The following is a 24,683-nucleotide window of genomic DNA, read 5'->3' as shown; positions in this document are numbered from 1 at the left end:
CACACACACACACACACACACACACACACACACACACACACACACACGTGAATGCAGTAATCTTGGGCTTAATAGACTAGGGCAGGGGTCTGCAACCTTAAACACTCAAAGAGCCATTTGGACCCGTTTCCCACAGAAAAGAAAACACCGGGAGCCACAAAACCCTTCCCGTGCCTGACTATTTCTTGAGCGGCCACAAAACTAGCAGATGTACTTGCATTAAACGTTCTGTTTTCTCTTGAAACTTTTCTTTTCTTGGATTTATCCATGGTTGGCCTACCGGGGGTTGAAAAGCTCAATAAATCGCGTGCCAGTGGGTGTCGCACATTGGCGGTTGTGATGCATATTTTGAGTGACGGAGCCGCAGCAGAGGGGCGAAAGAGCCACATGCGGCTCCAGAGCCGCAGGTTGCTGACCCCTAGACTAGTAGATCACTGCCCTTGTAAAAATGTTCCAATACAGGTAGTCCTTGACTTAACGACCAAAATTGAACCGAAATTTTCTGTGGCTATGCAAGACATTGGTTAAGTACATTTTACCCCGTTTTACTGTGACCTTCCTTGCCACGGTCGTTAAATGAATCACTGCAGCCGGTAAGTTAGTCACATACCGTAATTGTTAAGCAAATGTGGCTTCCCTATCGATTTCGCTGGTCAGAAGGTTGCAAAGAGGGATCAGGTGACCCCGGGAGACACTGCAACTGTCATAAGTACATGCCAGTTGCCAAGCATCTTGAGTTTTGATCATCTGAGCCTGGGGATGCTGCAACAGTCATAAGTGTGAAAACCGGTCCTTTTTTCAGTGCCATGGTAACTTTGAATGGTCACAGAACAAACAGTTTATTTATTTTATTTTTATTTATTTTCTTTTTAATTTGATTTATATGCCGCCCTTCTCCGGAGACTCAGGGCGGCTTACAATGCGCTAAGCAATAGCCTTCATACTTTTGTATATTTATACAAAGTCAGCTTATTGCCCCCACAAACCGGGTCCTCAATTTACCTACCTTAGAAAGGATGGAAGGCTGAGTCAACCTTGAGCCTGGTGAGCCTATCTTCGATCATCTATCTATCTATCTATCTATCTTTATTTTTTTTAATTTGATTTATATGCCGCCCTTCTCCGGAGACTCAGGGCGGCTTACAATGCGTTAAGCAATAGCCTTCATCCTTTTGTATATTTATACAAAGTCAGCTTATTGCCCCCACAAACTGGGTCCTCATTTCATCTACCTTAGAAAGGATGGAAGGCTGAGTCAACCTTGAGCCTGGGGAGATTCGAACCTGCAGTAATTGCAGGCAGCTGTTCTTAATAACAGGGTGCTTTAGACCACTGTACTACCAAGTTTACCCGTACTTGCTTGGGAAAGCCACAGCTGCTTTTCAATATCAGATTTCTTCTTTCACCCCCCCAGGTGAAGTGGCAGAAGGACGATATGGACAACAATTTGAATTTCTTCTCGGTGTCTTCCGATGGCCGCATTGTCTCCTGGACCTTGGTTAAGGTAAGGAAGGACTCTCGAATCGGAATAGAGCTGGAAAGGGACCTTGGAGGTCTTCTAGTCCAGCCCCCTGCTCAAGTAGGAGACCCTATGCCATTTCAGACAAGTGGCTGTCCAGTCTCTTCTTAAAAACCTCCAGTGATGGAGCACCCACGTGACCCTGGGAAACATGGCAACTGTCATAAGTACATGCCAGTTGCTAAGCATTTGAATTTGGACCCCATGACCCTGGGAATGCTGAAATGTTGTCTTTTAAGTGTGAAAAATGGTCATTTTTTTCAAGGGCCTTGTAACTTTGAACAGTTACTATATGAACTGTTGTAAGACGGGGACCACATGTATTATCAGCTGCAGTTCTGTCTGCCTTCACAAGCAGGAGGCTGGACTAGAAGACCTCCAAGGTGCCTTCCAGCTCATTCTATTCTGAGTATTGCATGATTCCCCCTACAGCACTTCTTTCGACTGCCGGCAGATTCTCGGATCCAGTTGCAGACTTTTATATACATAGAATAGAATAGAACACAATTCTTTATTGGCCAAGTGTGATTGGACACACAAGGAATTTGTCTTTGGTGCATAGGCTCTCGGTGTACATAAAAGAAAAGATACATTCGTCAAGAATCATAAGGTACAACACTTAATGATAGTCATAGGGTACAAATAAGCAATTGAATCATACTAGGAAACAGTCAATATAAATTGTAAGGATACCAGCAACAAGGTTACAGTCATACAATCATAAGTGGGAGGAGATGGGTGGTGGGAACGATGAGAAGATTAATAGTAGTGCAGACTTAGTAACTAGTTTGACAGCGTTGAGGGAATTATTTGTTTAGCAGAATGATGGCGTTGGGGAAAAAACTGTCCTTGTGTCTAGTTGTTCTGGTGTGCAGTGCTCCATAGCGTCGTTTTGAGGGTAGGAGTTGAAACAGTTGATGTCCAGGATGTGAGGGGTCTGTAGATATTTTCCCAGCCCTCTTTTTGACTCGTGCAGTATGCAGGTCCTCAGTGGAAGGCAGGTTGGTAGCCATTGTTTTTTCTGCAGTTCTGATTATCCTCTGAAGTCCGTGTCCATCTTGTTGGGTTGCAGAGCCAAACCAGACAGTTATGGAGGTGCAGATGAAAGACTCAATAATTCCTTTGTCGAACTGGATCAGCAGCTCCTTGGGCAGTCGTCCTTCCTTTTTCTGCCTTGCTCTTTGTTCAACTTTGTTCAACTTCCCCCCCAAATCCCCCCGTTGTGCAAAACCTATTCAGATCCCCGAAGCCGTTTCCCAAAAATAAAGATATTGGGACTTTGTTCTTGAAACGAGAGAGCCGAGCTGTGCTTTGTTGGGAAGTTTTCACGGGGAGTGAAGTGAACCTATAATTGCTGTTTTCCATTCCTCCTTTTCAAGACTTTTAAAGCCCAACAAAGGGAAAGATAACAATTCATAAGACGAGTGATCCGTGCAGAGTTGGCTCAGCCAACCCACAAGTCTAGACCATCGCTCTGGCTAAAATGAAGGGAATTGTAGCCCTTTGGGGGTATTATATATATATATATATATATATATGGCTGACTTCCTGCCGCGCTAAGCCATAGCTTGTTTAATCGTTAATGCCGTGAAGCTCAGTTGGCTTGGATCCCGTATCCCTGATCTGTAAGCCATGCGGAACAAATTATGCTAAGCCGAAACCAACCAAGCGACATCTCGAGAGCACATCTGCTTCCAACCCTGACACTCTCCAGATCGGCAGTCTTTGAACGAAGATTTTTCTGTTTGTTCTGTGACTACGAATCCTTTACTGGAGTCATAAGTGTCTTTAGAAGCCAATTCGGTCTAGTGGTTAGGGCACCAGGCTAGAAAGCAGGTTAGACACTTAGTCCCACTTCAGGCATGAAAGCTGGAGGGGTGACTTTGGGCCAATCACCAGGAGACTGTGAGTTCTAGTCCCACCTTAACCGTGAAAGCCAGCTGGGTGACTTTAGACTGATCACTAGGAGACTGTGAGTTCTAGTCCCACCTTAGGTATGAAAGCTGGCTGGGTGACTTGGGACCAATCACCAGGAGAGTTCTAGTCCCGTCGAAGCCATGAAAGCCAACTAGGTGACTTTGGGCCAATCACCAGGAGACTGTGAGTTCTAGTCCCACCTTAGGCATGAAAGCTGGCTGGGTGACTTGGGACCAATCACCAGGAGAGTTCTAGTCCCGTCAAAGCCATGAAAGCCAACTAGGTGACTTTGGGCCAATCACCAGTGTGAGTTCTAGTCCCATCAAAGCCATGAAAGCCGGCTGGGTGACTTTGGGCCAATCACCAGGAGACTGTGAGTTCTAGTCCCACCTTAACCATGAAATCTGGCTAGGTGATTTGGGGCCAATCACTAGGAGACTGTGAGTTCTAGTCCCACCTTAACCATGAAATCTGGCTGGGTGACTTGGGGCCAATCACCAGGAGACTGTGAGTTCTAGTCCCACCTTAACCATGAAATCTGGCTAGGTGATTTGGGGCCAATCACTAGGAGACTGTGAGTTCTAGTCCCACCTTAACCATGAAATCTGGCTGGGTGACTTGGGGCCAATCACCAGGAGACTGTGAGTTCTAGTCCCACCTTAACCATGAAATCTGGCTGGGTGACTTGGGGCCAATCACCAGGAGACTGTGAGTTCTAGTCCCGTCTTAGCCATGAAAGTCGGCTGGGTGACTTTGGGCCAATCACCAGGAGACTGTGAGTTCTAGTCCTAGATGCGTCCATCTTTGGCAACTTTAAGACTTGTGAACTTTAGGTCCCAGAATTCCCCAGCCATCAGGGAATTCAGGCCTTACCAAGGGATCCTTGGTGCTCTCTCAACTTGATTGTTTTCTTGCAGACATTTCATGACTCAACTGGGTAACATCATCAGTGCTAGAAGGGAGTGGGGTTTGTGGAGAGGAGGAGGAAAGGGGGGTCCTTGGTGCTCTCTGAGCTTGGTTGTTTCCTTGCAGACTTTTCATTATCCAACTAGGGAACATCATCAGTGCTAGAAGGGAGAGAGGTTTAAATGGTAAACGAGCCAAAACCAAGCCTTACTCCCTTCTAGCAATGATGATGTCGCCTAGTTGGGCAATGCAAACTGGCTGGGGAATTCTGGGACTTGAAGTCCACAAGTCTTAAAAGTTGCCAAGTTTGGATACCCCTGACCTAGATGGGTGTCTTGATAGGACACCATGGAAACACGTACAATGTTCTCATTATCACCGTCCTTCCATAAGTTATTGGATAGAACGGTCGGCAGTTCGGCGGTTCGAATCCCTAGTATAGGTCTCCTGCGTGAGCAGGGGGTTGGACTAGATGACCTCCAAGGTCCCTTCCAACTCTGATACTGTTATACCTTCATGAAGCATTCGGCACTTTCCTCCCCTTCCTTGCTTTTTAATCCCTCCGGAAATGTTCCATTTCAAAGCTTTTTCTTGTTGACGCCACGCTGCCAACATGGCTCCGATCTTTCTTCTCCCAACAGAACGAGCTGGTCCACACAGACATCATCAAGCTGCTGGTTGAAGGAACTACGGTGGAAGGACCGGAGGGGCTGCAGCTGGACACCATTGGTACGGCCTCCAGTTGAAGGAAAACCTTGATGGCTCAGGGATGAACTGTGGGCTCCTTGGTGCTCTCTGAGCTGGGTAGTTTTCCTGTAGACGTTTCATGGGCCAACTAGGTAATGTCATCAGTGCTAGAAGGGAAAAGGGATTTCTGGAGAGGAGAAAGAGGAGGAGGAGGACGAGAAAGACTCTGGGATCTTTGACGCTCTCTGAATTTAGTGGGTTTTTTGTAGACATTTTATCACCCAAGTAGGTAACAACATCAGTGCTAGAAGAGAGGGAGGATTGTGGTGAGGAGGAGCAGGAGCAGGAGGAGTACCACGATTCCCACAGTTCCCCCCCTTCCTTCTCCTCCTCCTCCTCCTCTCTGCAGACACCACTCCCTTGTAGCACTGATGATGTTACCTAGTTGGGTCATGAAACGTCTGCAAGGAAACATCAAAGCTCAGAGAGCAGCAAGGACCACAGTCCTCCCCCTCCCCCACTCCTCCTCCTCCCTTCAAAACAGGGCTGAAATTCAGCCGGTTCTATACGGCTCGGGCGAACCGCTAGCGGCGGCTGCGGGAGGCTCCGCCCACCCGTGCGTACATCATGACATCGCTTTTTGCGATGATTTTAAGCCTCTGCGCATGCGCAGATGACGGCGGGTGTGAGTGAAGCGATTGCACACACAGCGAGCGCACATTTGCGAACTGGTAGGGAAGGTAAGTGAATTTCACCCCTGCTTCAAACCCAACTCCCTTCTAGCCCTGATGCTGTTCCCTAGTTGGGTGATGTAACATCTGCAAAAATACCAGCCAAGCTCAAAGAGGCCACCGGTCTTGATCCCATCTGAATTTCCCTTCATTTTCTTACATTATCTGCACCAAAAGCAGTAATTCTAGACTGGACCTCTTGGGAGTAAGCGCCATTAGCAACTCCCATGTCAGTACATGGTAGATAAAGAGCCTTGGTGGTGCAGCAGACTAAAGTGCTTTTTTTTTTTTTTTAATTTGGTTTTTATTATAACATATAGTGATACAATCGGTACATTTTCAGTTCATTGGTGCAATTATATACATATATACATCTACATTCATTATTACTTGTCTTTTATTTGATATTGTTTCTTGAAGCTAGATTTAATTTCAAAACACTTAAAGATAATAGTGGTCAACTCTCTAAGACTAAATATAATACTATTCATATAGATTTTGTTAGTTAGTTAATATTTAATCTCTATTACCTTCTTTATTTCTTTTCCCCATCCATTCGTACCACATGTCCCACACGCTATAAAATTCTGAATCTTCTCTGTCATTAATTTCTGAAGTCAATTTGTTCATTTCGGCGCACTCCAATATTTTTCCAATAACATGTTCTTGAGGTGGTATTTGTTTTTCTTTCCAATACTGGGCAAAGGAAATTCTAGCGGCTGTCAGAATATGTATAATTAAATACTTTTTCTTTTTTGCATATTCAGTTTTCAAAATTCCCAGGAGAAAAGCTTTTGGGTCGAAATCAAAATTTTCTTTTATTATTTCTCTAATCCACACCCATATCATCCTCCAGAATTTTTGTGCCTGATTACATGTCCACCAGCAATGATAAAAAGTACCCTGCTGATGGTCACATTTCCAACATTTAGGGCTCGAATTGGGGTAGATCTTCGCTATCCTAGCTGGGGCCATATGCCATCTATAAAACAGCTTGTATTGGTTTTCCTTATAAGCCGTCGCCTTTGTCATTTTAAGGTTATTATTCCATATTGAATCCCATTCGTTCAAATTTATATTCTGTCCTATATTTTTGGCCCATGCTAACATCGGTTCTTTAACTACTTCCTCTGCCATATCGTACTCCAATAAGTAATTATATAATTTAGCTAGAATTTTGTCATCCGTACCCATCCATATCTTGTCAAATCCATTTATGCTCATTTCAATGCCAAATTCCTCCTTATCTCCCATAAAAAATAATAATAATAATAATAAAAATAAAGTGCTGTTAAGTAGCACCAGCTGCCTGCAAGTACTGCGAGTTCAAATCTCACCAGGCTCAAGGTTGACTCAGCCTTCCCTCCTTCCGAGGTAGGTAAAATGAGGACCCGGATTGTGGGGGCAATAAACTGACTTTGTATAAAAAAGAACACCGCTTGGAGGGGGGGCCGAAAGCCCTACCAAGCAGGTATATACAAAAGTATGAAGGCTGTTGCTTAACGCATCTGCCCTGAGTCTCCGGAGAAGGGCGGCATATAAATCGAACCAATAAATAATAAATAAATAAAATTCTAGTGAGCAGTGAGGAGGAAACGGAAACAGCCTCTCCTGGTTGGAAGGTCTTCAGACGAGCCAAAGGATCGTTTCTGGAGTCTCTCACAATGACTTCACCTCGATGCAGTTCCCTTCCATCACATGAAGCAGCCTCTGTAGCTCGTGAATGAAGAATTCGACAGCTGGCCTTCGGAAATCGTGGGCGCTCCCTCCATCACTGGAGGTTTTTAAAAAGAGACTGGTATAGGGTTTCCTGCTTGAGCAGAGGGCAGGACTAGAAGACCTCCAGGGTCCCTTCTAGCTCATATCTAGTCTGGAATGGAATGGAATGGAATGGAATGGAATGGAATGGAATGGAATAGAAATAGAAATAATAGAAATAGAAATAGAAATAGGAAATAAGAATGGAGTGGAGTGGAATAGAATAGAATAGAATAGAATAGAATAGAATAGAATAGAATAGAATAGAATAGAATAGAATAGAATAGAATAAGGGAATGGAATGGAATGAATGGAATGGAATGGAATGGAATAGAATAGAATAGAATGAGAGAAGTAGAATAGAGTGGAGTGGAATAGAACAGAATAGAATAGAATATAGAAATAGAATAAATAGGAATAGAATAGAATTATAGAAGAGATTATAGAATAGAATATGGGAATAGAATAGAAAAATAATAGAATAGAATATAGGAATAGAATAGAGTAGAATATAGGAATAGAATAATAATAGAATAGAGTAGAACAGTGATGGCTAATCTTTTTTCCTCGGGTGTCAAAAGAGTGTGCGATAGTGCTTCCATGTGTGCTCACACCCATTATACAATGCCCCCCACACACGCCCCCCCCCCCGCCATCACAGGAATAGAATAGAATAGAATAGAATAGAATAGAATAGAATAGAATAGAATAGAATAGAATAGAATAGAATAGAATAGAATAGAATGAGAGAAGTAGAATAGAGTGGAGTGGAATGGAATGGAATAGAATAGAATAGGTCCTCTTCCCTTCCCTTCCCTTCCATTCTATTCATTCTGGCTCAAGAAATGTGTCTCTTTTTGGTTTGGGGAAATCCCTGAGCAAATTCCCACGAAAATAAAAATGTAACTAAAGGCTGAGCGACGTCTCCATGTGGTTGACCATCTTCTTACACATTGCTGGTGGGCGGTGGTAGAGGCAGGGTGGACAGACAAACAGCTGGTTCCCTGGAAGACGTGGCCCTCCTGCAATTGGATGTTTCCATCCCTTAGCTCGAAAGAACCCTGTATATTTTTTGCTTAAGCAAATGCCTCATGTCGATCAAAGCCCAGATGAAATAGGTCCCCAAATATTTTGCTGCCTTATTTGTATTTTTTTCTTGGTTTGCCAAACAGGTTGTGGGACGTCCTTTGATTTTCACAAGAAGATCGATTATCTGTTCCTGGTGGGTACCGAGGAAGGCAAAATCTACAAGGTAAGAGAGGCTTTCTCGTAAAGCCAGGTTGGGTTTTGTGGTCACAGAGCACAGGTGGCCTCCTTCCCTGTCAAGAAAAACGTCTCAGGCGTCTATGAGCCTCACCTAAATAGAGCAAGTGTATACCTCCCAGCAGGTGGGAGGTGCTAGAAAAATTGTGAATGCATTACGCTGGCGGATTTGGGAAGGGGTGGTCTTAAGGCTCGGGACTGATTGATGATATCAGAGGACTGAATACAATACGTTTGTTGTGGCCTGTTGGCCGCCAGCCCCTCCAGCAGCCGAATCAGAGGAGGAAGAGGAAGAGGCATGGGAGTCAGAGTCAGCATCAGGGCAACCTGGGAGCTCCGAGGGGGAAGAGGGAATGGAGTTGGCAGAGAGAAAGAGGCAGAGCCTGGGCCGTCCGTCAGCCCTCAGATGGAGAGTCAACAGCCCCTAGGTCTGGAGCAGCGGTGAAATCTGCCCGGATCTATCTGGCTCATGTGAATCAGTAGTGCCGGTGGTGGGAGGCTCTGCCCACTCGCTGGGACGTCATTATGTCCCGTTTTTGACTCTCTGCGCATGCACAGAAGTGGTGCGCGTGGTCACATCCCCTAACCGGTAGCGAAGGTAAGTGCATTTCACCACTGGTCTGGAGGTGGCTGATGAGGAAGAGGAGGAACAGCTGGGTCCAGTGCCTGACACACAGGTGTGCAGACAGCAGAGGAGAGGAGAGCAGTGGAAATCTATGGGCCAGTCCTTGGGATGGAAGAGCCACTGCTGCAAGTGAAATCCCTCCCTAGCTCTGGGGATAAAAGGCAGGGGGTGGAGATGAATTGATGTGGCAGACAATTATTCATCTCCCTGCCAAACAGACTTGTTAGCCTGCGGTGAGAGAGAAACTTTTTGCCGGTGCTGCCGGCGCTCCTAATAAAGGAATCTTTGCTTCAACTACAGAGGGTTTGTTGTGTTTGGGGAGTTGAGTCAGAACAACGTTAACCTTTAATTATGGCATCCTTCTTGGGAAGATCTCATCTTCACCATCTTTACTTTTTGTGAATCATTTGGCATTTTTGTCTACCTGTGGAGTCCTTTCAAAGGACCTGAGGGAGGCAGATGTTGCTATATGAAGTTGTTCAAGGTATCCTCTTAGAATGTAGGCTGTTCCCAGTAAAGCTGCCTTTTGCAATTGATTTCGTTAATGGTGATGTTGTTATTGTTAAATATTTTGTGGCATCCAGAGTCCTGGGACTGGTGCGAGTTAAGAATCGTTGCCTTCCCTCCTCTCCCCTCTCCCTCTTCCTTCCTTTTTCTTGGCAAGATTTTTGGAAGTGGTTTGCCATTGTCTTCCCTCCTAGGTCTCAAAATGAGTGACTGGCTCAAAGTCACCCAGCTGACCCCCTACCTCATGTCTAAAACCCACAGTCTCCCGGTTTCTAGGTTGATAGCAATAGGGAGTGGTGCGGTGGCCTAGAGGTAGAGCTCTCGCCTCGCAATCAGGAGGCTATGAGTTTGATCCTAGATAGAGGCAGATATTTCTTTCTCTGGGCACATTGAGAATATATCTGCTGAACAAAACTCCGCATTGGAGACAGGAAAGGCATCCGGCCAGTAAACACTCAGCTCCATTCAGTTGCCCAGACTCCACCCCACAAGGGGTGGATTATGTGGTTGTTCAAAGGTGTTGATGATGATGATGATGAATATAGCAATAGCATTTAGACTTATATACCACTTTATGGTACTTTACAGCCCTTTCTGAGAAGAGTCAGCCTCTTGCCCCCAACAATCTGGGTCCTCATTTTACTGACCTTGGAGGGACGGAAGGCTGAGTCAACCTAGAGCTGGTGAGAATTGAACTGCCAAACTGCAGTCAGCGGGCAGTCAGCAGAAGTGGCCTGCAGTCCTGCATTCTAACCACCGCACCACCGAGGCTCACGATACCTTAACCACTACACCGAAGTGGTTGTCTTAAATTTTAAGTGCTATGTATTTTTTTTTTTTAACAATCCTATATTACTAGGAAAAATGAATCCCGTTTGGGTTGCTACAATATAAAAAAGATGTTGAGATTCTGGAATGATGCTGAGAAGAGCAATGAAGTTGATTAGGAGGCTGGATACTAAAATATATAAAGAATAGTTGTAGGAACTGGGTATGTCTAGCCTGATGAAAAGAAGGACCAGGGAAGACATGAGAGCAGTCTTCCAATATCTCAGGGGCTGCCACAAAGGAGAAGGGGTCAATTTATTCTCCGGAGCACCAGAAGGCAGGACAAGAAGCAACGGATGGAAACTGATCAAGGAAAGAAGCAATCTGAAATTAAGGAGAAATTTCCTAATGGCAAGAGCAATTAAGAGCTTGCCTACAAAAGTTGTGGGTGCTCCATCACTGGAGGTTTCTAAGAAGAGACTGGGCACCCATGTGTCCAAAATCATTTAGGGTCTCCTGCTCGAGCAAGGGGTTGGACTAGAAGACCTCCAAGGTCCCTTCCAACTCTGCGGTGGTTTTTTTTTAGGCTTCAGAATGAGGAAAAAAATCAGTCAAGAAGTCATTTCCATATAGGATTAACTCACTCAAAAGCCATAACAAATAGAGGGAAACAGCAAGAAAAACAATATATTTTAAAGAAGGTTAAGGAAATTACCGAAATCACACCCAAATTAAGATTACTTAATAATGGAAACTATCTAATAGAACTAAATGAAGATTGAAATGTCTAAAGGGATATCCTTAAAACAGGATTATAGAATGAGAGAAATATCTGTAGAGAGAGTATATATACTGGCATTAATGAAAGAGGAAGGAAGGAAGGAAGGAGGAAAGAGAGAAAGAGAAAGAGAGAAAGAGAGAAAGAAAGAAAGAAAGAAAGAAAGAAAGAAAGAAAGAAAGAAAGAAAGAAAGAAAGAAAGAACAGAATAACAGAGTTGGAAGGGACTTTGTAGATCATATGGTCCAATCCCCCGTCCAAGCAGGAGACCCTACACCATTTCTGAAAGGAAGGAAGGAAGGAAGGAAGGGAGAGGGAGGGAGAAAGAGAGAGAAAAGAGAAAGAAAGAGCAAAGAAAGAAGCCATCTGTCAAATAGGAAAATGCCAGATGCAGTTGAAATAGGATTGAAGGAGCCATTTAAATGCTAACAACTCTATTTCAATAAATATAGAACAAGACTGTGTGGGCTGCAGAAAGTCCTATGTATGGAGGGAAGGTAAATGCAAGAAAATGTGCAGACTGTTGCATGAACGGCTGACGTAAACAAAGTTTTGCTTAAGATCTTACAAAGAGGAATAAAAGCCACACCTGGAGCTGAATATAAAAAGCGGAATAAGCTGATTTCAGACTAGGGAGATAGACTGAAGACACCTGGTGAAATGGGGAAAGTAGGAAAATTCAAGGGTTTTTTTTCTTCCTTCCTTCAAGGCCTTTGGTTGCATAAGTCCTAAAAAATATGTGGGGCGCCTTAAAAAGAACATTCCAGAACATCTGATTCTTCTCCTGAGGAATCTGAAGGTAGAACTGGGGTTGGAGAAACAAGGAAAAAGGGAGGTTCAGAATAAGGAAAGGGAACGGGGCTAAAAATCCCTCATTTTATTTGTCGATTGGTAGTCCTCGACTTACAATAGTTCATTTAGTGACTGTTGGAAGTTACAATGGTACTGAAAAAAGCGACTTATCACCGTTTTTCACACTTACATCCATTGCAAAATCCCCAGGGTCACGTGATCAAAATTCGAACACTCGGCAACTGACTTGTATTTATGACGGTTGCAGTATCCCGGTGTGTGTGTGTGTGTGTGTGTGTGTGTGTGTGTGTGTGTCACACGTGATCCCCTTTTGTGACCTTCCAACAAGCAAAGTCAAGAGGGAAGCCAGATTCATTTAACAAACATGTGACTCACTTAAGAGCTGCAGTGACTCACTTAACAACTCTGGCAAGAAAGACCGTAAAATGGGGGAAAACTCGCTTAACAAATGTCTCGCTTAACAACAGAAATTTGGGGCCCAATTGTGGTCTTAAGTCGAGGACTTCCTGCGTATTGCTGCCTGTTTCACTAAAAGCGATTCCGGATGACGTACAATAATTGATTAAAAAAAATATGTATTTATCCCCCTGTGATCATGTGACCACACTTCAGATATTCAGCAACCAGGGCAAATTTACAGTTTTTTTTTTTTTTTTTTAAATTTCTATACCGCCCTTCTCCCGAAGGATTCAGGGCGGTGCACAGCCAAACAATAAAATACATACATACAAAATTTAAAAGTGGAATTAAAATCACTTTTAAAATAGTTTTGGCCCAGACAAATTAAAACCCCAATCAATTTAAAACCAATTTTAAAATTTGAATATATAAAATACTAAAAAATATTAAAAATTAAAAATCTTTTATAAAAGAGGGAGAAAATTAGGCCAGGCCCGCCTGGTGGAATAAAAAGGTCTTAAGAGCGCGGCGGAAGGTGCGCAGGTCCGGGATCCTCCGTATCTCCGGGGGGAGCTCGTTCCAGATAGTAGGTGCCCCCACAGAGAAGGCTCTCCCCCTGGGGGCCGCCAGTTGACATTGTTTGGCCGATGGCACCTGGAGGAGCCCCTCTCTATGGGAGCGTACTGGCCGGTGGGAGGCTATTGGTGGTAGTAGGCGGTCCTGCAAGTAATAATAATAATAATAATAATAATTTTATTTCTATACCGCCCTTCTCCCGAAGGACTCAGGGCGGTGTACAGCCAATTTAAAAACACAAGACACAACAATAATTAAAAATTAAAATGATTAAATAAATTTGGCCGATTTAAAACCCCAAAAATTTAAAATACCCCAATTTAAAATTATTAAGTCGATAGCCCGGCCTGGCGGAACAACAGGGTCTTCAAGTACCCAGGTCCTGAGCCATGGAGCGCTTTAAAGGTGACCAAAACCTTGAAGCGCACCCGGAAGACCACCGGGAGCCAGTGCAGCTCACGCAGGAGGGGTGTTACATGGGAACACCATATCGCTCCCATTACCACCCGCGCGGCCGCACTCTGCACCAGTTGGAGCCTCCGGGTGCTCCTCAAGGGGAGCCCCATGTAGAGAGCGTTACAATAGTCCAGGCGGGAGGTGACGAGGACATGAGTGACTGTGTGTAGGGAGTCCCGATCCAGAAAGGGACGCAAGTGGCGAATCAGGCGAACCTGATGAAAAATCCTCCCGGTCACGGCCGTTTGAGGTGTCCTGCGTTATGCAACCACGTTTTAAGATGGTTTTGCCAAAACCCAACATTTACTTCCTTTTTTTGTTGTTAAAACCACTGTTAAGGATATTGTTGAGTTACACCCGAAGTTGTGTCTTATAAAGCAGAGTACCGTTAGAGTTTTACGCACGGAAACGGTTTGAGAGTAATTGTGAATAACATACAAACTGGGTTTTATAGTATTATACTTTTAGGGAAAAGCAAAATCATAGTCCTTTAATAATCCAAGTCTTAGCCATATAAAGTGCAATATAAGATCAATCCAGGGATATAAAATCTTCTTACCAGTTTGTAGAAAAATACAAGGAACAATCAGGAGCAATATAAAAACAGTTCAATAAATATCAGAAAGCAGTAAATAAATAATCATGATCAAACAGTTGACCATGGAGAGATCAAAAAGAATTACAGCGTAGCAGCAGGTAAAAATGGTGTAGTAGTCCACACTAACCATAATTTAGCTCTCCTTAAATAGATTGGCTTCAGAGCTCAGCCAATCAGGATGTAGAATGACTCAGCACAGTTCTTTAAAGCTACATAATACATTCACATAATACAAACATACAATGTTGGCTTATATATTTCCTGGCCAACCAATTAGGCAATAACCATTTCCTAACAACCACGTCTCTAGCGAACCATTGGTTCACTCAACAACCATGGCTTTCACTCAACAATGGCAGATTTGCTTAACCCCCGCCTCAAAAAAGGTCATAAAATCTGCTCGTTCACAGGACCGAGCCACTTATGACCGTCACAAGCTATGATTATGATATTTGAGGGAACAGAAGGAAAATTCATCAAATTCGCAGATGACACTAAGCTGGCAGGAATAGCCAACACCCCAGAAAGCAAGCTTTGGATCCAAGCAGTGGTGGGTTGCTCCCGGTTTGGCCCGGTTTGGCCGAGCCGGTAACGGTGACGATGTGACGTCACCGAACTGGTTCTCTATGACTGGGAGCTGGGCCCTCCCGCCCGGCTCCCCTTTATTCCTACCTTTATTTTTTGGTTTTTAGCCCAGCTGATAGGCACGGTAGAGTGGATTGCCGCATGTCAGCTGACCTGAAACTGAATGCGCTTGCGTGGAGTGTGTGCGTGAAGAGAACCGGTAGTAACACCTGTTGGAACCCACCACTGGACCCAAGACAGTAGTGGTTTTCACTTACCTTCGCTACCGGTTCGGAACTGTGAGCGTGTATGCACACTCTCTCTCTTTGCTCACGTTCGGCGCTTCTGCGCATGCGCAGAGCGTCCTTGATGACATCTGGGAGGGTAGGTGGAGCCTCCCACCACCGCCGCTACCGGTTGGCCCGAACCGGGGTGAACGGGTAGAAACCGACTACTGATCCAAACAGATCTTGACAGAATTGAACAATTGTTGGCCCTACCCAACAAAATGAAATTAAATGTGGAGAAAAGCAAAGTTTTACACATGTGGGCAGAAAAAAACCAAAGATATAAGTACAGATTTGGCGAAACCTTTTTTTTTTTTTTTAATTTGATTTATATGCCGCCCTTCTCAGGAGACTCAGGGCGGCTTACAGTGCGTTAAGCAATAGCCTTCATACTTTTGTATATTTTTACAAAGTCAGCTTATTGCCCCCACAAACTGGGTCCTCACTTTACCTACCTTAGAAAGGATGGAAGGCTGAGTCAACCTTGAGCCTGGTGAGATTCGAACTTACAGTAATTGCAGGCAGCTGGTCTTAATCACAATGCTTTTAGTCTGCTGAGCCACCAGGCTCAAAAACAGGAACTGGGAGAGGAACCTTGGAGTCCCAGTGGACGATCCCTTAAACAGGAGCCAGCCGTGGGTGGCAGCAGCCAAAAAAGCTAATACGATCCTTGGTTGTATAGACAGAGGCATAGAATCAAAATCACCTGGAGTATTAATACCGCTTAGTAAGGCCATACCTGGAATCCTGCATCCAGTTTTGGTCACCACATTACAAAAACGATGTTGAGACTTTGGGAAAATAGTGCCAAGAAGAGCAACTAAGATGATCAAAGGCCTGGAGGCTAAAACACAGGAAGGACAGTTGCAGGAATTGGGTATGGTTAGACTAGAAAAAAGAAGGATTGGGGGGGACATGATAGCAACATCCCAGTATTTGAGGGGCTGCCACAGAGATGTGGGGGGGGGGCTCAACTTATTTTCCAAAGCACCTGAAGGCAAGCAAAGAAATAATGGATGGAAACTCAGCAAAGAGAGAAGCAACCTGGAATTAAAGAGAAACTTCCTAACAGTGAGGACAATTAACCAGCGGAACTGCTTGCCACCAGAAATTGTAGGTGCTTCATCAATGGAGGTTTTTAAGAAGAGACTAGACTGTCATTTGTCTGAGATGGCATAGGGTCTCCTGCTCGAACAGGGGGTTGTTCCCAGAAGACCTCGAAGGTTCCTTCCAGTTCGATTCAGATTCAGATTCAGATTCAGATTCAGATTCAGATTGGCAGGCTCCATTAGGGTCATAACTCAAGGTCTACCTGCAACATACTTGCCCAACTGGCTTGAGTTAAATTTTAAATTGATTTTAAATTGGGTTGTTTTAATTTACGGCCAAAATATTTAATTATTTTAAACTGTTTTTAAATTTTGTATGTTCTGTTTTTTCTACTTTGGCTGTTCACTGCCCTGAGTCCTATTTGGAGAAGGGCGGCATAGAAATGGAAACAAATAAAATAAAATAAACTGTTCCTAAATGAAAATAAGAGTGCCCTTGAAAGCTTTCAAAAAATTCTGCGTAGCAAAGCCTTAATTTTTAGCTGCAGCACCATTAGAACATGACAGATTTCCACCCGAGCAGAAGTTGCTCAGTTAATGTCCATTTTGGAAGCCCGGGAGTCATTATCTTAATCACACCAGGCCCTTCTTGATAACTGAATGGTTTCCATGTTAAAAACATGTGCAGCCTCAAACAGACGCTGCTGTGCTGTGCGTTTGGATTGCAAAAAGAGAGAGAAACCTTTAATTAATAACAGGAGCCGTAGTAGAGCTAGAGTTTCTAGGGCAGGAGTACTCCAACCTTGGCAACTTTAAGAATTCTGGGAGTTGAAGTCAACAAGTCTTAAAGCTGCCAAGGTTGGAGACCCCTGTTCTAGGGAACAGAGAGTCCTCGATTTACAACTGTTTGCTCAGTGACCTTCCAAAATGACAGCGGCACTAGACGAAGGGACTTATGACCAGAGGTGGTATTCAGCCAGTTTGGACCAGTTTGCCTGAACCGGTAGTGGACACCTGCCCCAGCTCTATGCCATCCTATTTAGGCACGTTTTTAAGGCCGGGCATATGTGCAGAAGGAGTGCACATGTTGTGGCCCGTCAGCGGCCTGTGCAGTTAGTAGTTGATTCTGACAGCGAGGAGGCTGGTGTGGTGCTGCGCCAGCAGCCTGTGCAGCTGGTGCTCGAGTCGGTCAATGAGGAGGCTGGAGAAGATGTGGTGCCAGAGGCGGGGATTCAGCCAGGGCCTTCAGAACCTCCAGAAGCTCCCATAAGTGAAGAGGACAAAGAGGAGGAGCCTCTTCTCAATGCACGAGCGCGCAGAGCTGTTAAAAGGCAGGAGTGGCTCCTCAGGAGGAGGTCTCCTTGAGAGTAAGGCTTGGGGCTAATTGGCCACACCCCTAGTCTATTTAAGGAAGGACGACGACTGATGCAATTTGCAGGAAACAACTTCGTTCGTATTCCTTCGCGTCTTGATTCCAGAAACGTTTGATTCGGCTCTTGTTTATCTCTTGTCAGTTTTCCTGCAAATTGCTTCTGGGTATTCTGCCAACCACAGTAAGATTACGGTTATCTGAAAGACTGTGCCTCAGAATTGAGTTATTATTCCTTGGATTCTTGTCAGCTGTTAATGAAGTTAAATGAAGAGCCCTTGTTCAGAAAAGACTGGTTTAAACTGTACCTGTGTTTGAACAACTACTGAGAAAGCTCATTAGTAGTCCTTAATTAGTAAACGAAGGTTTGCACGGACTTTGTGTGTGCTGCGTTCTTTGGGGTCCGTAGCTGGGGCAGAACAGCGTGTGAGCAAAGTGCATCCGCGGAAGGCTGGGCGCATGTGCGGAAGGCAAGCACGCATGTGAACTGGGCGCACGCACGCATAAAGTGAGCATGTACGTGCGGGGAAAATCAGTAGCAACAATGTGAAACCCACCACTGCTTACGACGTGTAGCCAAAGTTACGGCTGCTCCAGTGCGCCTCGGTCACTAAGAGCAAACACAAACCCATTCAACTCACACTGCCGTTATCAGTCCAACCCGCACATCGATACAGGCAATCCTCAATTTACAGCCCTTCATTTAGTGACCGTTTGCGAAGTTGCGACGGCACTTGAAAAAAAAAAGTGACTTAGGATCGTTTTTCACACTTAACGACTGCCATCCCTGTAGTCACGTGATCAGAATTCAGATGCTTGGCAACTGACTTGTATTTATGACGGTCGCAGCGGGGTCACGTCGTGTTTCCCCTTTTGCGATCTTCGGACAAGCAAAGCCGTTGTAAGTTCAAACCGTTGTTGTGGCTCCGTTGCCTGAGCCGCTGCCTGAGATGCAGACTCTGCCTGAGATGCAGCCGCTGCCTGAGATGCAGACTCTGAGAGTGAGGGAGAGGAGTTGGCAAGGCCTCCCTCTCCAGGACCCTCCTCTCTGGCAATGCCTCCGGAGGACACCGAAGACCAAAAGATAGGCCCAGAGCCAAGCACGTCCCCGCAGCCACAGGTGGACAGCGACGAAGGAGATAAGTGCTGGCTGAATCCTCGACAGTGGCGCAGGGAGAAGCATGCACAGCAGAGGGGAAGGCGTGCCAGAGATTAGCTGAGTCACTGGACCACACCCCACAGGGTATAAATGTGGGTGTGGTGGCCGGTTCAGTTTGTGACGAGCAAAAACTAGAAATAATCAATGATCTCTGCGTTACTGGACTTCTGCCTGCCTTGTCGGACTGCATTTGGACTAATCTTTGTATTATTGAAACTCTGCCTGCTTTATCAGAATGCTTGCAGTCTAATCTTTGTTTTGTGTGAGAAAAGTCTGAATTGGCAGCTAGCCACTGGGTTGCTGCCAGCTTTATCTTCAAAGATTTTGTCATGTGGCTTATTAACTCCGGGCCATCTGTGGGGGTGCGTGTGTGTGACGGGGAAAGAACAACCATCACTAAACGAACTGTCGTAAGTCAAGGACTGCCTGTACTCGTTGTTCTCTATTCCAGCGTTGTCAATTGATGCCCGGAAAGTTTTTACTGTTCGTTTCCTCCACTGAAAAATCAGCTGGGCCTTGAGGCCGGGTTGGGTGGTAGGACAAAGGGAGAAGTCGCCCTCTTAGTAACCTTGGCACGAGGATTTAAGAAAGAATTGCGAAGTCGTCCTAATTTGCCGTCCAAAAGCAAAACAAAACCAAAAAAAAAAAAAAAAAACCCATAAAATGTGCTTTTGGCTATTTTCGGTAGAGAAGGAAGGAGCCTGCTGTTTTCCAACATGCTGAGCTGTAATAAATCTTAACGGTGATGAGAGTTCATTTAGGAAAAGAGGCTTTTGCATTTTTATTTGGGGATGAGTTGGCAAAGCGGGGAGGCAGAAACCTTCTCTGGCGATCTGCTTCTGAATCTGCTGGAGGTCTCAAACCATCCCCAAAGCTGCTTTCGTTTCAAGAGGCAACTGGAGTTTCTGTTTTTTTTTCTTTGAAGACGTTTCGCCTCTCGTCCAAGAAGCTTCTTCAGCTCTGGCTGCATGGTTCCATTCCCCACCATCCACTCTTTAGAGCTGAAGAAGCGTCTTGGATGAGAGGCGAAACGTCTTCAAAGGAAAACCAGAAAGTCCAGTTGCCTCCTGAAAAAGCCCCTTTGGGACAACCATGATCTGGATGACTGAAAATCTCTACTTTTATTTATTTATTTATTTGTATACCGCCCTTCTCCTAGTGGACTCAGGGCGGTGCACAGCCAGAACTAAAACACATATCAATACAAAATTTAAAATTATTAAAAGAATTAAATAACTGTGGCCGAAAAATTTAAAACATTGAAAACTAAAACCCATTGACAATTTAAAAAGCTAAAAAGACTAAAAAAAGGGGGGGGGTTTCACGCCAGCCCTGCTTGATGGAAAAGAAAAGTTTTCAGGGCACGGCGAAAAGCCCGGAGATCTGATATCCTCCGTATCTCTGGGGGCAAATCGTTCCAGAGGGCAGGAGCTGCCACAGAGACATTGCCTGGCTGATGGCACCCTGAGGAGTCCCTCTCTGTGGGAGCGCACTGGTCGGTGGGAGGCTATCGGCGGCAGAAGGCGGTCCCGCAAATACCCAGGTCCTATGCCATGGAGCGCTTTAAAGGTGGTAACCAACACCTTGAAGCGCACCCGGAAGACCACTGGAAGCCAATGCAGCTCACGCAGGAGAGGTGTCACATGGGAGCGCCTCCTCGCTCCCATAATCCCCCACGCGGCCGCATTCTGCACCAGTTGGAGCCTCCGGGTGCTCCTCAAGGGGAGCCCCATGTTTTAGCTATACAATTTGGGATGGAGACCCTTGGAATGGTGTGGGAGTAGGAATGGATTTCCAGAGAAAAAATTGCACACTACAGGAACCATTTGTACCACTCAGGTGATCCTGAGGACACAGGTAGAGCCCAAGTGGTGTCAATGGCTCTCTAAAAGGACCAGCTGTCTGCAAGGAGCATAAATCCTTCCTTTCCCCACCATCCCGTCAGAGCTGAAGAAGCTTCTTGGAGGAGAAGCGAAACGCATTCCAAGAAAAACCAGAAAGTCCAGTTGCCTCTTGAAAAAGCACCTTTGGGACAACCAGGACCAGGATGACGGAGAATCTCCATAGACATCTCAAACCACTTTTCAAGGCAAGGTTACAGGAATCCCAGCTGGATCGGGTTAGAATCACAGAATCCTAGGGCTGGAAGGGACCTTGGAGGTCATCTAGCCCAACCTCCCTGCCCAAGGCAGTAGTCCTCATCCTATCCTGGACAAATGGCTGTCTGGTCTCTTCTTGAAAAGCTCCAGTGATGGAGCAGCCACAACTTCTGGAGGCAAGTCGTTCCAAGGATTAATTGTTCTCAGGGTCAGGAAATTTCTCCTTAGTTCCAGGTTGTTTCTCTCCTTCATTAGTTCCCATCCGTTGCTTCTCCTTCTGCTTTCAGGGGCTTTGGGGAATAGGTTGACCCCCTCTTCTTTGGGGCAGCCCTTCAAATACTGGAAGACTGCTCTCAGGTCTCCCCTGGTCCTTAACAGAATCCCAGAGATAGAAGGGACCTTGGAGGTCTTCTAGTCCAACCCCCTGCTCAAGCAGGAACCCCTATACCCGTGATGGCGAACCTATGGTACACATGCCACAAGTGGCACACAGAGTCCTTTCTGCGGGCACGCCAGCCGTCGCCCCAGCCCAGCTCCGCCGCGCATGAGTACACCTCCCATTGGCCTCTGGTCTTCGGGTCTCTGCCGCGCATGCACGGGGGCAGGGCCTTCCCCGATCTCTGCAAGTTCCACCCTCTGCAGATGCCTCTCCATGGCAGGAAAGCAGGAGAAAGCTAGGACGCGATGGGGGGAGAAACTGCAAAGATCGGAAGAGGCACAGAAAGCAGGAAGGCAGAAGGCACTCAGTAGGGGGAGAAACTTTGGAGATCGTGGAAGGCAGGAGGCAGCTAGGACTCGATGGGGGGGAGATACTTTGGAGATCGTGGAAGGCAGGAGGCAGCTAGGATTCAATGGGAGAAAATTTGGAGATCGTAGAAGGCAGGAGGCAGCTAGGATTTTATGGGAGAAACTTTGGAGATCGTGGAAGGCAGGAGGCAGCTAGGATTCGATGGGAGAAAATTTGGAGATCGTAGAAGGCAGGAGGCAGCTAGGACTCGATGGGGAGAGAAACTTTGGAGATCGTGGAAGGCAGGAGGCAGCTAGGATTCAATGGGGGGAGAAAATTTGGAGATCGTGGAAGGCAAGAGGCAGCTAGGATTAGATGCAGGAGAAACTGCAAAGATTGGAGAAGGCAGGAAGGCAGGAATGCAGGAGAAAGCTAGGATGCGATCTCCACAGTTTCTCCCTCATCGAGTCCTACCTGCCTCCTGCCTTCCGTGCCTTCTCCGATCTTTGCAGTTTCTACCCCCATCGAGTCCTAGCTACCTCCCTCCCCATCCTATTTTGGGCCTGAAAAGCCTCCTGCACCAACCTGGAAGCCAAAACGGGGGCCCAGGGCACATGCGTGGGGGGCACTCACATTGATTTTTGGGGGTTGTGGCACACGCACACGCATTCATGCGTGTCCGTGTGTGCTTTGGGCACTCGGCACCAAAAAGGTTAATCATCACTGCCCTAGACCATTTCAGACAAATGATTATCCAAACTCTTCTTAAAAATATCCAGTGTTGGAGCACCCACACCTTCTGGAGGCAAGCTGTTCCACTAGTTAATTGTCCTCACTGTCAAGAAACTTCTCCTTAGTTCTAGGTTGCTTCTCTCCTTGATGAGTTTCCCTCCCTTGTTTCTTCTCCTGCCCTCAGGTGCTTTGGAGAATAAGTCAGCCCCCACTTCCATATGAAACCCCTTGGAGGATGCTATCAGATCTCCCCAAAAGCCTTCTCTTTGTGAGGGTAGATATACCCAGTTCCTGCAACCGTTCATCGTATCGTGTAGCCTCCAGAGCTCTTCTCACCGTGGTGGCTGCTTTCTCTAGAGCCTCAGAATCTTTTTTTGTATCGTAATAATCCTTGGCAAGATCAGACTCAGCTGGGCTGCCAGCTTAAGCTAGGAAACAAATTTGCTCACAGCGAGGATCTGCCACCCGAACATCTGAGGCAACCCTGGGTATTATTTTATTTGCTTGTATATTACAAATAGCACTGCGGAGTCCATTCCAAAGGGTTCAGTAGAATAGAGCTGGAAGGGACCTTGGAGGTCTTCTAGTCCAGCCCCTTGCTCAAAAAAGGAGAACCTGTACCACTTCAGACAAGTGGCTGTCCAGTCTCCTCTTAAAAACCTCCAGTGATGAAGCACCAACAACTATAGAGTCGAGTCGAGTCGAGTCGAATAGAATAGAATAGAATAGAATAGAATAGAATAGAATAGAATAGAATAGAATAGAATAGAATAGAATAGAATAGAATAGAAAATATGGAATAGAATGGAATGGGATGGAATCTAGTGGAGTGGAGTGGAGTGGAATGGAATAGAAATATGGAATAGAGTAGAGTCGAGTCGAGTCGAATAGAATAGAATAGAATAGAATAGAATAGAATAGAATAGAATAGAATAGAATAGAATAGAATAGAATAGAAATATGGAATAGAATGGAATGGGATGGAATCTAGTGGAGTGGAGTGGAGTGGAATGGAATAGAAATATGGAATAGAGTAGAGTAGAGTAGAGTAGAGTAGAGTAGAATAGAATAGAATAGAATAGAATAGAATAGAATAGAATAGAATAGAATAGAATAGAATAGAATAGAATAACAGAGTTGGAAGGGACCTTGGAGGTCTTCTAGTCCAACTCCCTACTCAAGCAGGAGACCCTATAGTACCATTCTGGGTAAATGGCTGTCCAATCTCATCTTAAAAGCCTCCAGTGATGGAGCATCCACAATTTCTGGAGGCAACTTCTGTTCCACTGATGAATTGTTCTCACTGTAAGGAAGTTTCTCCTTAATTCCAGGTTGCTTCTCCCCTTGATTAGTTTCCACCCATTGCTTCTGGTCCTGTCCTCAGGTGCTTTGGAGAATAGCTTGACTCCCTCTTCTTTGGGGCAGCCCCTGAGATAGCGGAAGACTGCTCTCATGTCACCCCTTGTCCTTCTTTTCATCAAACTGGACATACCCAGTTCCTGCAACCGTTCTTCTTATGTTTTAGCCTAGAAGACTAGAATAGACATCCAGCTCATTAATAAAAACATCACACAATACAGGACCCAGAAAGGGGCTTTTTTTAAAAAAAAAAAAAAAATTGATTTATATGCCGCCCTTCTCCGGAGACTCAGGGCGGCTTACAGTGCATTAAGCAATAGCCTTCATCCTTTTGTATATTTTTACAAAGTCAGCTTATTGCCCCCACAATCTGGGTCCTCATTTCACCTACCTTAGAAAGGATGGAAGGCTGAGTCAACCTTGAGCTTTGGAGAGATTCGAACCAGCAGTAATTGCAGACAGCTGGTGTTAAATTACAGTGCTTTAGTCTGCTGAGCTATCCAGGCTCCAGCTATCCAGTTGACTGCGTTTCATGTTTAATAAATAAAGTAAATAATAATTATTACAGGTATACCTCAACTTACAATCCCTTGTTTAACGACCCTTCAAATTTTACAATTATAAAATCAGTTATAAAATTTATAACCAGTCCTCACTTTTTTGACCGTTGCAACATCCCCACAATTACGGGACGAAACTTTGGTTGCTTGCCTGGCAAGCAAAGTCAACGCGGGAAGCCAGATTCGCTTATCGACCACGTGATTGGCTTAACAACCGTAGCGACGTCCTTAACAGCCATGGCAAAAAAGACCCTACCACGGGGCAGGATTCACTTAACAACTGCCTTGTTTAGCCGTGGAAATGTTGGGCTCAATTGTGTGCGTAAGCCGAGAGCTCTCTGTGAGGCCAAAGACAGAGGATGCCGTACCGCAGAGGTCTTCAAACTTGGCAGCTTTAAGGCTTGTGGACTTCAACTCCCAGAATTCTCCAGCCAGCTGCAGCTGGCTGGAGAATTCTGGGAGTTGAAGTCCACAAGC

The 24,683-nt window shown here is 45.4% G+C and overlaps 1 protein-coding gene across 1 annotated transcript in view; it reads left to right on the top strand.

Moving 5' to 3' along the window:
* DNAI1 (dynein axonemal intermediate chain 1) overlaps nucleotides 1-24,683 on the top strand; it is a 132,496-nt gene that overhangs the window by 51,402 nt on the left and 56,411 nt on the right. The window contains exons 9-11 of the mRNA XM_070936022.1: nucleotides 1,415-1,504; nucleotides 4,984-5,071; nucleotides 8,691-8,770. Of these exons, the coding sequence (XP_070792123.1) occupies nucleotides 1,415-1,504; nucleotides 4,984-5,071; nucleotides 8,691-8,770 (258 nt within the window). The remainder of the gene's footprint in view (nucleotides 1-1,414; nucleotides 1,505-4,983; nucleotides 5,072-8,690; nucleotides 8,771-24,683) is intronic.

This window comes from Pituophis catenifer, unplaced genomic scaffold (genome assembly GCF_029215685.1).
Source record: "Pituophis catenifer annectens isolate HBS135680 unplaced genomic scaffold, rPitCat1.0.hap2 SCAF_2, whole genome shotgun sequence".
Lineage (NCBI taxonomy): Eukaryota > Metazoa > Chordata > Lepidosauria > Squamata > Colubridae > Pituophis > Pituophis catenifer.
Note: the sequence above shows the minus strand (reverse complement) of the source record. Positions and strands in the feature narration are given on the sequence as shown.